At 41.0% G+C, this 13,052-nt stretch overlaps 1 protein-coding gene across 1 annotated transcript in view; it reads left to right on the forward strand.

Moving 5' to 3' along the window:
• LOC112115971 (FRAS1-related extracellular matrix protein 1-like) overlaps positions 1-13,052 on the forward strand; it is a 92,609-nt gene that overhangs the window by 59,728 nt on the left and 19,829 nt on the right. Inside the window, 3 exon segments of the mRNA XM_029912329.1 lie at positions 1,745-2,009; positions 5,439-5,493; positions 10,863-11,021. Coding sequence (XP_029768189.1) covers positions 1,745-2,009; positions 5,439-5,493; positions 10,863-11,021 — 479 coding nt within the window.

A 13,052-nucleotide genomic window follows, 5' to 3' on the forward strand; every position in this document is an offset into this window, starting at 1 on the left:
ACTTCAGATGAGCCTTATGAATGTAGTAATACTCTTTCCTAGAGGCAACATATAACTGGAAACCCCCCACCTCTCTTTAAAGCACAACTTTAATGACTTGACTTCTGCCAAATGTTCCAAGTCCTGCATTTTCAAGTATGTGTTCCAAGGAAGAGTTTTGTGGTGGTGTTTATTTCTTTTTAATTTCCCCAAAAATTGCTTTCAAGTGTTGGTTACATTCACTTTATAAAGGCAAAATAACTAATTGTGTTTATACTGTGGTTAACCATGAATAAATTCCTAAGCAATTAGTCACCTGCTTAATGCACGAAATATAGTAGATGCAGTACATCCTAGTGTCCCATTGGTTTCAGTGGCATGCCAGTACAGCACAGCAGATGCAGTGGGAAGCCAGCAATGATGGTTTTCATGGTTAATAGCCATGAAACATTTTGGGTAAGATTGAACCATCAAACTGGTTTTGAAAGCAGTGCCGCAAACTTGGTGCAGAACAGAGTTTGCAGCAGGAGTAAAAAAAAATACATATTTAAAATTTACCATCCCCAATATTGCTAACTGACTTACATGAATAATAGGAGCTCTGTTGTACATGAAAGTCAACTGGCAACATTATAAGAAGGTAAGAGGCATGAAAACTGCTGGCTCAATGCTACAAACACCCTGCTTGTCCGTTATCATCAACATGTTAATCTGTAGCAGTGCATTAGGAAATCGGCATGGCATTTTTTCTTTTTATATATACTATCAAATGTAGTTTCTCTTTGCTTCAGCCTTTGACTTCCTCATGGTGATACGAAGATCACTCATCCTAAGCCCTGGGATAGTCCAAGATGCCATTCTCCACTTTTGTCCCATTGTTGTCACCCAGATCATTGTGTTGTAATTTTAATACTTTCATTTTTTATAACCTAGGAGAGTTAAGAGTGGATACAATAGAACTGTATCAGAGGGCTGCGAACTGGCAAATTATTTCTACTTCTGATCCTAGTTGTCCAACTCCTCGTGGTTTTAATGTATTTTGGCTGCTGTTTTGTAAATGGGAGAGAATTGTGTTGATCTTCCTGTGCCGCTGTGATTTTAAAAAATAAATCTAATGGATATGGAACCTCTGTTGCCGAGATTACAGCATCACATAGTGCTATCAGCTTAAAATGCAATGTTGTGCTTAGTGCTTAGTTCATTAAGGCATTTTGTCAATCGGCTCATTTGGGCCTATTAACTTAATTGTTCTTTGTGAACAAATGGGTCATTCTCTCTCCATAAAGAGAAAACCTCAAAGCCAGTTTAAATATTTTGGGGAACTCCCGTACATGCAAAACTATGCATGCATATGTACACACACACACTGAGTGGAATCTCCATATTGTTTGGATCAGATTGGAAATTAAAAATCAGAAGGAGGAATGTTTTGTTTTTAAAACAAATGCTTCTAGATCTGTATGGTTGTACTCTTGCAAATGTCTTGTGCGCACCTAAGTTAAAGTTTCTTTGTGCTATAAAAGATAGTAATTTAACTGAGGAAAATCCAAAACCTGGCAAGCTAAAACAAAAAATCCTTTCCCAAGCTGTTTTGATAAAGTTCTCTTTGTTAAATCCCCTACAGTGTTTTGTGGTTCATTTCCCTGACCTCTCCCTCTTTGTACAAAAAGCTGATTTCCGCCCCCTCCTCCCCGTGGAATGTAAAAGGATTATCCCCCCTTTTAATTTCTCTTCCTGAGATTTTTTTTATTATTATTTTTTTTAGGGGACATTGTTCTACTCACCAAACCTGTAACTTTAACAGAGGGTGACAGGGTGACCTTGACGACAGATGTTCTTATGGCAACAGATGGCACTAGCAAACCCGAGAAGCTGCTGTATGCCGTCTCTGTGCCACCTGTGCACGGTCAGATTGAGTACATCAATTATCCCGGCATGCCCATTTCCAGTTACAGCCAGTTGGATGTGGTAGCCCAGAAGGTCTGCTACGTTCATGACAATAGCCATGAGGCTAGTAAGGATTCATTCAGGTGAGAAGCCTTCCCGGTTACTCTCCAATGTATTTAAAGACCTTGAGTAGGCTAAGGGTTAAATTTGCTTCTCATTTACTCCCTACACCATGCAATAAGTGCAGTATTTAATGACCGATATGGTAGTAGCGAAGAGACTGCTACAATAATATCGTGGTATATTATCATCAGTACAGTCATGACATATTTTTATTATTGAAGTCATGTGTCCAAAGGCAATAGGAGACATGCATGCTTAGTATTGAGGGATACCTGGCTAGATGTTCATAATCAATTAGCAGGTGAAATCAAAATATGTTAGTACATTTAAGAGGGTTTTTTTCCCCCTGCCCTTTCCAAGATCTCAGGTGGCGGGGCAAGGAAAATAATCTATTCCCCATCTGAAAAGGTTGCTCTCTGGTCAGTTTCTTCCTCCTGAAGAAAGAAAAAATGGTAACATTGTCTGAAATTATCGGTAGAACTTAATCCAGATGGTGGTGTCGTTTCTAAGAAAAAGCATATGTTGGCTATTATGATACTTAAATATAATGGTTTTATATTCCTCCAGTGGGTAAAAAAGGCACACAACAGGGCTGTTTTTTTATCCTATGAATGGAGTGGGGGAGGCAGGAGATTTTATCTTCCAGAATGGTGTGTTTCCCAAAAGATGTGGCAAATTCAATTGATAAGAACCTGCTGTGAAAACCATACTCCAGTGGAATGTAAATTTCTGAGCAACTCTGCCCAGTAACAGGGCAGAGACTTGATTTACTGCCCACTCTGAAATATCATTTTATATATTCTTCTGGGCTTTTTAAACATGTTTTTCTTTCCGATCTGCTTTAAAAGTTATTTACGCTCCCTTTGCAGCAAAATGGGTACTATAGCTAATTTTATTCTTACTATGATTAACTAGGAATAATTTCCTAAGAAATGAGTCAAATTAACAAGGGGAAGAAGCAATCAATAAATCATGAAAGTGGTCTATTTCTAAGTGGGGTTAAAACCACCATTAAATAAATCATAGATTCTAAATTATGACCCACTTGGATATGAGAGAGAATCTCTTCCCCCCCCCCCCTTCAAAACTCTTGGAGATAGGGAAAATTAAAAAGTAGGTGCAAGCTTCTACAGCCCCTTTACACCATCCAGGAGGTGTAAAGGAGACGGAGCCACCTGCAGGAATCTTCCCCAGTATAAGCGGTTTCCATGGGCTGCTGTAATAATACCCAAAATGCTGCCCTGAGCTTGGGCTGTGGCAGGGAGGGAGGGGGTGTATTCACAGCTGCATGCTGGCTACTCTCAGCTCTGAAATGTCTGTTAAGGGGCTGTAACTGCCTAACATAGGTTGGAGTATCCATGGGGCCAATCTAATTTATGTTGGGGATCAGACCCAGAATATGGAGGGCACAAAAGTTGCTTAAAGTCCCTTTGCCTCCCCACTCGTGTGCCTGCACCAAGCACAGGAACAGAGGGTATGTCTACACTGCAGTTAGACACTTGCAGCTGGCCTGTGCCAGCTGACTTAGGCTCATGGGGCTCGGGCTATGGGGCTGTTTAATTACAGTGTAGACGTTCGGGCTTTAGCTGGGACCCTCCCACCTTGCAGGGTCCTAGATCCTAGGCTCCAGTCCGACCCCTAATGTCTACACCGCAGTTAAACAGCTCCTTAGCCTGAACCCCTGAGTTTCTGAGCTTGAGTCAGCTGGCACAGGCCAGCCGTGGGTTTTTAATTGTAGTGTAGACGTACCCTGAGTGACTAGCCCTCTGGATCTAGGACCTGCCTGATTTTTATTACATTTTTTCCCTTTATATTGTTGCTTTGACTTTGCTGTCGCTCATGCTGGTATAACTCCATTCATTTCAATACAATGACTTCTGATTTGCACCAGGGGAAATGAGATCAGAATCAGGCCTACTGTGACTATTACCTAGTTTATATTCTATTTCTTCTGCCTTGCATCAAGTGTTGTCACTTACCCCTTTGCAGAGTGAATGCAGAAAGCACACAAGGTGCAAGGTGTGACGCTGCACTCCATAATGTTTTACGGAAATATGCTTATGAGTGTGAATATAATGTAACTGGAATATGCTTTATGCAAAAGGTCTCTTGTAAGGTATCATTACAAATATCATAATCTACTGAGTGTGTTCATCCTAGTTGTATGTATGTATCATACTTGTATCTGAAGCTAGAAGTATAAATATAACTCTGAGGTCCTATTGTAATTTTGCAAAGTGTGGGCCATTGATGGTGGTTTAGAATCTTGATGGCTCCCATTGACTAGGACAATTGGTTGTAAATGGTCTGTTTACTTGCAAGCCTTCCTGGCTGTGTGCAGGCCAGCCCTGGAAGAATGAAGGCTGGGGTCTCACAGAACATATGAACATGTCACCTGATACTGGAATCCATCTTAAACCTGGTGCTTTTCCATTTAGAAGGAGGGGCAGGGACCCAGAGAGATGAAAGATTCCTGCCTTGTGTAAAAGCTGTAAAAGGGGGTGGAACAGAACATAGTGGGTCCCAGTCATGAGAAAGTCCCTGCTTTTCACCTAAGATGCCTGCTGGAACTAACAAGGACTGTACCAGGGGAAAGGATTGGGCCCAGACTAGGAAGGAGTCTAGTCTGTGAAAGAAGCTTATTACCTGTAAACAAAAACAACAAGGAGTCCTTGTGGCACCTTAGAGACTAACAAATTTATTTCTTAATGTATTAGACTTAGACTTGCGTGTTTTGTTTTATTTTGCTTGGTGACTTACTTTGTTCTGTCTGTTATTACTTGAAACCACTTAAATCCTACTTTTTATACAATATATGGAGATATACCTATCTCATAGAGCTGGAAGGGACCTTGAAAGGTCATTGAGTCCAGCCTCCTGCCTTCACTAGCAGGACCAAGTACTGATTTTGCCCCAGATCCCTAAGTGGCCCCCTTAAGGATTGAACTCTCAACCCTGGGTTTAGCAGGCCAATGCTCAAACCACTGAGCTATCCCTCCCCCTAAAATCACTTTTGTTTATTAGTAAACCCAGAGTAAGTGATTAATACCTGGGGGAGCAAACAGTTGTGCGTCTCTCTATCAGTGTTATAGAGGGTGAACAATTTATGAGTTTACCCTGTATAAGCTTTATACAGAGTAAAACAGATTTATTTGGGGTTTGGGAGCTGGGTGTCTGGGTGCTGGAGATAGGTGACCTGCTGAGTAGTTTTTGGTTAAAGTCTGCAGCTATGGGGGCGTGGGACCAGACCTGGGTTGTGTTGCAGCAGGCTAGTGTGTCTGGCTCTACAAGACAGGGTTCTGGAGTCCCAAGCTGGCAGGGAAAATGGGCTCTCAGGTAAATTCAGCACGTCAGGTGACAGTCCCAAGGCGATCTCTGTGGCTGAACCCGTCACACAAGGTAGTTGAGAATTCCAGCCCTGTTTCTTTTGGAAATGTTTTTTATTTAAGGCACGCTATCAGTAATGCAGAGGAGTTGTGCAAACACCATCCACTCTATGCAAATGTACAGAACCTTTTAACTAGCACTGCTAAAACATCTCAAAATTTAGAAATTTCAGCAAACTTTTTCTTCAAAATTTTGATGGGGAAAAGAGATCGAAAGGAGCATTCCATTTTCTAACCAGCTCTTCCTTTAACCTCATATTTGCAATTATTTTTATGAACTATTTTCCTCCCTAAAAACATCCATAAAATGGAACCAGTTCACTGGTGTCTGTGGGCCCAATTCCCTTGAGCTCACTTGAGCTATGTTTGCTTTTGCCCCTGAAGAATGGTTCCCCAATGTTTTGTATTCTAGGCCAAGGCTGTTAGCTGGTGTAAATCAATAGAACTGCATTTATTTCAGTTGTGCTAGGTCCATTTTACACTGGCTCTTTGGCTTTATAAAGAAAGTTCATAATGCTGCTGCTAAGAGTCTCCTTATTTTGTAATGTGCTTCTCTGTCCAGAGCATTGTGTGTGTTTGTGTGAGTGATTCTTTTGGATTCATTCAGTTTTTGGTTTGGTTTCCATGGAGTAAATCCTGGTCCCTCTTTTACAGGTGTGGAGTGCTTTCTGGCAGTGGAACTGGTATAGTTCCTCTGGACATGGTGTGTGTGTGTGTAATTAGAGGGGCTACACAAGGGATGCACACACGCTCCCCATGTGGCACAGAGCTCAGTTCCACATCTGCACCCATCAGCAAGTAGGTGTTGTGATAGGCCAGGGGCCTCAGTCCTTCCTTTGAAAATTAAAATCTTTTGAAACTGTAAAGCCCTATGGGCTAAACTGTGCCTGTAGGCTCCGTGTTGAGCTAAGGGTGCTGTGTGAGATGCTTTCCCCCTGCCATCCCCCATGAAGGAGTAACCGTGCATGGCATTAGGACTCAGAGACACCCCAGGAATTGTGATTCCTTCTCTACTTCCCCCTTGCTCTAGGGCAGTGGTTCTTAACCTGGGATGCACGCACCCCCTGGGGGTGCAAGATGCCCTTTCTGGGGGTGCGAGACATGCCAGATTTTTTTAGAAGGTAAATCATCGAAAACACACATTAAGCACAGGCATGTAAGTACAACTACTTTGTTTCATCAAACCTATGTATGTATTAACATTATACATTTTTTTAACGATTACTATAATATGCAAACAAAAATATATCTAGGTTTAAAGAACTGACCTACTTCAATGATTTTTGATAAGGGGTGCGAGAACATATTTTGATTTTTGATGAGGGGTGCGAGAACATATTTTGAGAACCAAAGGGGTGCAGGCTGCAGCAAAGGTTAAGAACCACTGCTCTAGGGAGAGTAGTAGTTTGTTTCTGGCCTGTACCAGCAATGAATTCTGACAATCCCATGGTGCGTCAGCAGCAGTGGCCAGTGAGGAGAGGGATGGTAGAGCCAAGACTCCATCTCTCTCTCTGCCAGTTTTCCACCATCCTGTTCTGGGAGCAGCGGGGGAATGCAGCACCTACTTCTACTTATGTCAGATGAAATCCTGGTCCTATTGAAGTCAACTTCAGTGGGGAAGGAATTAACCTCCGGAATCAAAGGCCATGTCTTGATGGGTAAACGGTGTTTTTTCCCCAATCATGTTAGCTCAACAAGGCCAGCTAACCTAACTTCAGATGTATTTACCTGCATTTAAATGGGGTTTCTTAATCACGTTAAGCTATCTTGAGCTAACATGATTGAAAAATATGCCCTTTTTTCCTACCCAGACGTACCCAAAGTGTGGGTAGCTGATGCAGGGATGTGAGCAGAGTTCTTGCTTTGTGCTATGGGTATGTAGTGCATGTCACACTCTGGCTCCAGGTAGCTGCTAATTGTTATTGCTATACATTTTGTGTCACTTATGGAAATATTGCCCTGTTACACCCTTACCGTTATATGAACTGTGCTGTTATGGAATCGGCCAATCAGTGTTGGGCGAGATTACAGCATCGTTATTAGGAGTAGAGATTTCACCAGCCAGAGTTAGCAAGACTCACCACATTTAGCATAACACACAAGTAATATCTGGGCTCCTCCTATGTGCTAGTCACACACTCCTATTCACAAGCATGGCTTCAAATACCATAACTGCATTTATGACTCAAGTCTTCCTCTCTACTAAAGACCTGTTCTTCACCCCCTATCCTATTGTGCATCTTGGCCTGTCTTTTTGTCACCCACTCATGGATATTCAGCCAACAACTTCAAGCTCAACACTGCCCAAAATAAGCTTCTGATTTCCCTCTTCTTCCTCTCTCTCACCCTCATGAAGCTTTCTCCTTCTCTGCCATTTCTCTGTCACCATGGATACCACCACCATCCTCCCTATCATGCAAGCCTTCAATCGAGGCATCATTTTTGATTTGGCTCTTGACTCATGCTACCAGGTCATATCCAAGTCTCGGCACCTCTGCCTACATAACACTTCAAAGATTCAGCCTCTTTGTCTGTCCTGCCAAGCCTCTTGTCCAAGTCCTGACCATCTCATGCCTTGACTAATGTAGTCTCCTCCTCTCTGACCTGGAGGTCAGCCACATTGCCACTCCAAGTCCATTCAGAATGCCGCTGTATCTTCTTGATGTGTTGCTCTAACTGCATCAATTTCCTCTTTGTGTTCCTCTACTGAAAAAGCTTGATCACCTTATCTCTGCCTTTAGGATCCTTTTACTATTTGCCCCTGCCCTATCACTCATGTTTACTGTCTTATCACACCATTGACTCCCGCCTTTGCTCTGCTAGTGATTTAGCCTCAGTCGCCAGCCACTCCACTTCTCTCAAGCAACTTCACCCTCATACAGCCACCACCTTATCCTCGTTCAAATCCCTCCTTAAAACCTACTTCTGCTGCGACACCTACAAATCATTCCTGCCTGGCATTGGCTGGTCAAGTGGCGAGTCAGGACCTCTATTATTCTGCTAAACCCTCTCCCTTATGTTATCTCCTCTCCCTTCTTACCCGTGTCCTGTCCGTCTGTTTTGTTCACCTGCCCTGCCCTGTCTTTCATCTAGGCTATAAACTCTCTGGAGCAGGAGCCGTCATCTTTGCTATTTGTCTACTTGGCTCTGCTTGTCAGCACAATTGGGCCCTGACCCCTGACTGGGGTTCCTAAGCACTATTGTAACACAAATAAAGTAATGATAAATAGCCCTTGATCTACACGTATTAACAGTGAGCAGCCTAGAAATGACTCATCCAAAAACCGATTGCATTTAGAGAGACCTGACATTTTCCTATATCTGCTCAGACTACAGCTAATATTTAGGTTCCCTCTATTGAAGATAAAATCCAAATACTAGCCTGGAGTTGCACTGGTGGTATAGCATTGTCAGTTCCACATTCGCGGCTTGATTTGGCATCCCCTCAATAAATGGAGGCTGATCACACAAAAGAGATTATGTGCTAAGTACCTGTAGCAGAGGGCATCGTCTGTATGGCTCTTCCACCACTCTGCCATAGGTGATTTAAAACGGGCCCACTGGGTTATTGTGGGGAGGCCTGGGGGAGAGAGAGATGCCTGCTTTTCAAGAACGAAGGAGTTAAAAATCATTTTTTAAAAAAACCCTGTGCCCTAAATTAATTTCTGCTGGTAATCTATATTGGGTTAAATAACTCCTCATTATTCTTCAACACAGCTGAGGCTTCTCAAAATGTTTATCTTGTTTTGTAACTGGTACCTTCTGGCATGTTCCAGTGCCAACTCGCCTAGCCCTTGCTATATTTCATTCTCACTATTTTTGGAATGGAGCTGCTGGTTCCAGGTGATTTAATAAATTGCTTCTTTTTTTTCCCTGTGTTCCTTTTAACTTACCCATCTGCTCAACACATGCGTAACTTGCAATCTGTCGGCAGTTTGCAGAAAGACAAACTGTCAGAGCTGCGTGCATTTGACAACTTTGTTCCCAATTAGATTAGTGGTAATTTTAACAGATTTCAGGGCAATCGAAAAAAGGGATGACATGTTATTAAAGCATCAATTTTGACAAACCCGAGCACATACAATTTCAGTGTAAATTATTTTAAATGCTTTAATTAAAGTGGTGAAAGATTTACCCTTTTAAGCAGGAAGTGACTGCAAGACAAATATAAAGGGAAAGTGGATAACAGAGTTTCCTAAATGGTTTATGCTGCGCATGGCAGTCCACCAGTCACCACCACCATAATCTATGACTGTAATGTTGGAGGCATAGTTAATTATTCATAGCCTCCTCTCTGTAGCAGATGTGATTAAGAACATGAAGTGCAGTATTTAGAGATCTAAGCACTACCTATGAAAATCTCAGCTCAAGCCTCTTTTAGATTAGAAGCTGTCAGAAAACGGCCTGGGAATCTAAAATGGTGGATATATTTGTAAATATCACCCATTTGCTCTTTGTTCTGCAACCCCTCCTGTAGTACAGATGCCCAAGCCCATGAGTGGAAGTGAGTGGTTATCTGGAGCAAGCATTGCTTTTCCTATACTTGAGGACATGTTACAGCCTTCGGAGCCCAGTAAAAGAATGCAACATATATTATTTAAACTGAATACAGCACTCAAAATCCATCAGTACCAGAGTGCTTATACCATATGTATAGTACACTTAACCATTTAAACAGCTTCATGAATTATGACACCAATCCAGCATTCTTCATGCAACAAACCTCCCATTGGCTTTACTAGGTGATTTTCACAGTAAGGAGTGCAGGACCCATATGTTATCCAGCCATAGTGTGTTGTTGGACTAACTGATTTGTTCTACTAGAAGGAAATAATCCCTTAGTCGCATCATCTTGGTGGCTGGAAAATAATGTGCACACATTTAGCTGCACCCATGTGGATGCTCAAAACAGGGGGAGGGTTGGGAAGGGAACAAAGAGCCCTTGATATCTCCTTGCAGCTGCTATGCAGGATCCAGTCACAATTGCAGTCCTACCCTCTTGTCTGTACAGAGACGGCTCCCCACTAACACCCTGTAGGACACAGGCCTCTCCAAGGGAAACAAGAAGAGGTGAAATGGTGCAGCAGGCAGGGCTTTCCTAGGCACCAAGGATTTTTGGGTAAACAGGTTAAAGTTTTGGAGCAATGTGACTCCACATCACCCCAAACTGGGACTGTCCTTAAAGCCATAACTGAGTCCTTATATCCCAATTCTGCAAAGCCCTTAAGAACACACTTAAGTGTTTTGCTGAATCAGAGCCTAAGTCTTTGAGGAAGATCTCATTGTTGGACAGCGAAAAATACAAAAATAAAGAGCTGCATTCTTGTAGAATTCTGCATTGTTATTTGTGCCTCTTATTTTTCATTTAGATGTTCTTCAGCTTACAGACCTGGATAGTCCATTAAAAAACCTTACTTACATAATTACCAAGCACCCACACAGTATGGTCATCTCTGCATGACGGAGACTGTCTTGTATTGGGGCCAGTTTACACAGATGGTTATCAATAACATGGAAGCGTACTACAGACACAATGGATGTGCTGGGAAAATTGATAGATTTTCATTTGTAGCTACCGACAAAGTCAATCATGGTTTTCTGGTCAATGGGCAAATGAGAGAAAAGGCAATGGAATTTACAATATAGGTAACTATGGTTATTAAATGTAGCTATCTCCCTTCTGAAGCATCTCTTAAATAAAGAAGTATCTAATAAAAGACCACTAAGTTCTAACTAGAGCTGTGTTGTTAACAGATTTTTTTGGTTTGCAGGCAAGTCTGAAATTTAAAAAAACAGTTTGGGGTCAAATTGAAAATGAACCTTTTCGAGAATTGTGGCAAATCAAAATTCAGAAAAATCCTTCTTGGGTCAAACAAAAATTTTCATTTCAACAAAATCAAAGCATCTTGTTTTGATTTTGACCATTTTCAACCTTTTTGATTGTTTTTTAAAAAAATTAAAGAACATTTTGAAATGAACAGTCATTTCTAACCAAAAAAATGAAACATTTCATTTTGAAAATGTCAGAACAAATTGTTTCAGTATTTTTCAGGGGTTTTTTTCCAACTGAAATAATTTGTCAAAATAGACACAAATTTATGAAACATTTTTGTGTTGCCAAATCTGCATTTTTTGCCCCAAAAGGTTTCAGACATTTTTTTTTGCCCAGCTCTAGTTCTAACTATGAGGGAGGAACAAACCATTTGCTTTTTTTTTTGCCTGCTTTTGGGAAAGCTTACCTCCTTGATACTATTATTTTTCATTTTGATATAGCTTTACACTTTTCAGTTCAAGCCAAGAATTGCTGAAAATCTTGTGTGTGAGAATGTTTCCATGAAAAATCTGGGCCAAAAGTGTAGGCTCAAGAGGCTCAGATATATTGAAAATCATGTGAATTTGAAGGTGCTTCTCTGAATACAATGGAACCATTAAAATATCTGAGAGCAAATCTCTATTAACTGCATCTGAAAGTACGTACCAAGCCCAGTGGGCCTCTTAACTGCAAAATACTGTAAACTGAAATAGCCAATGTTCATTAACTGATTAGTAATTAACAATGGTTATTTCTAGGGCATGACTTCAAAGGCTTATATAGAACAAAAACTAATTTGTGCTGTTTGCCAAAACTTGGAGCAAACAAATGTTATTTTTTAAAAGTGATTTGATTTACTTATTTTATTGTTCATTTACCTCTGAGCCTCCTGATTTTGATTTACACTGCTGGCAAAGATAGTATGAAATGTTTCTTGTGGTATTTCTGACCCAACCAGGTACTGGAAATCTCACAAGACTATTTGATTTCTCTACCAAAACTGTTCAGATAAGCAAATCAGGAGTATGAACGCTTACCAGTGTGAAGCAAACAAAAGCTTTTAAGATTCACCCCTTGAGTGAACACTATCCATTGTTTTTCTGATACTCCACATTGTACAGTCTCATTTTGGTTGTTGGGTTTAGTGTGCAAGTGCTGGGTGGCATTGGTGGCCTGTGAGATATAGGACATCAGACTAGATGATCTGGCAGTCCCTTCTGGCCTTAAACTCTATGGCAACTGAGTTTTTCAGAAGAAACTACATCACTACATGGAGTTTGTTCCAAGCTATATAGATTAGTAATGGGCATACACTATAAAGTTCAGATCTGGATTTGAACTTTGCCGAAGTTTGGAGGTTATAAGATCTGGCCAGTCCTACGTTTCTATGATCCTATGATTTAGGAGCAAAAGACCAATTAACTTTCATTGAAAATCCTTTGTCTCTTGATTGCTAGAGATATTCACCTTTATTCTCTGTAACCTAGAGTATCCTAATTTCCCTTCAGTGTCATTGGTATTTTCTGATCTTCTTGTAGATAACTTGGACAATTGACAGTAATGTCATCTGAGATTTGAGGTGCTGGATATTGAAAAATTATAGGTACTGTGAGGTATGTCTGGCTAACATTTCAGCAACAAATGAATTGTTTCTTGTTCCTTATCTCTCGCATTTTTATCAGTAATTCAGAATTCCATAACAACTGAAATGTGTATGATATAGAAAAGCAGAGTTCAACATTTTAGAGAGTGCTTGGGGGACCAGATTCCTAGCCAGTGTAAATCAATGTAGTTTCACTGACTTACTGGCAGGGCCGGCTCCAGCATTTCTGCCGCCCCAAGCAAAAAAAAAAAAAAAAAAAAAA

Source organism: Terrapene carolina, unplaced genomic scaffold (assembly GCF_002925995.2).
Source record: "Terrapene carolina triunguis isolate 2854851 unplaced genomic scaffold, T_m_triunguis-2.0 Scaffold210, whole genome shotgun sequence".
In the NCBI taxonomy this organism is placed as follows: domain Eukaryota; kingdom Metazoa; phylum Chordata; order Testudines; family Emydidae; genus Terrapene; species Terrapene triunguis.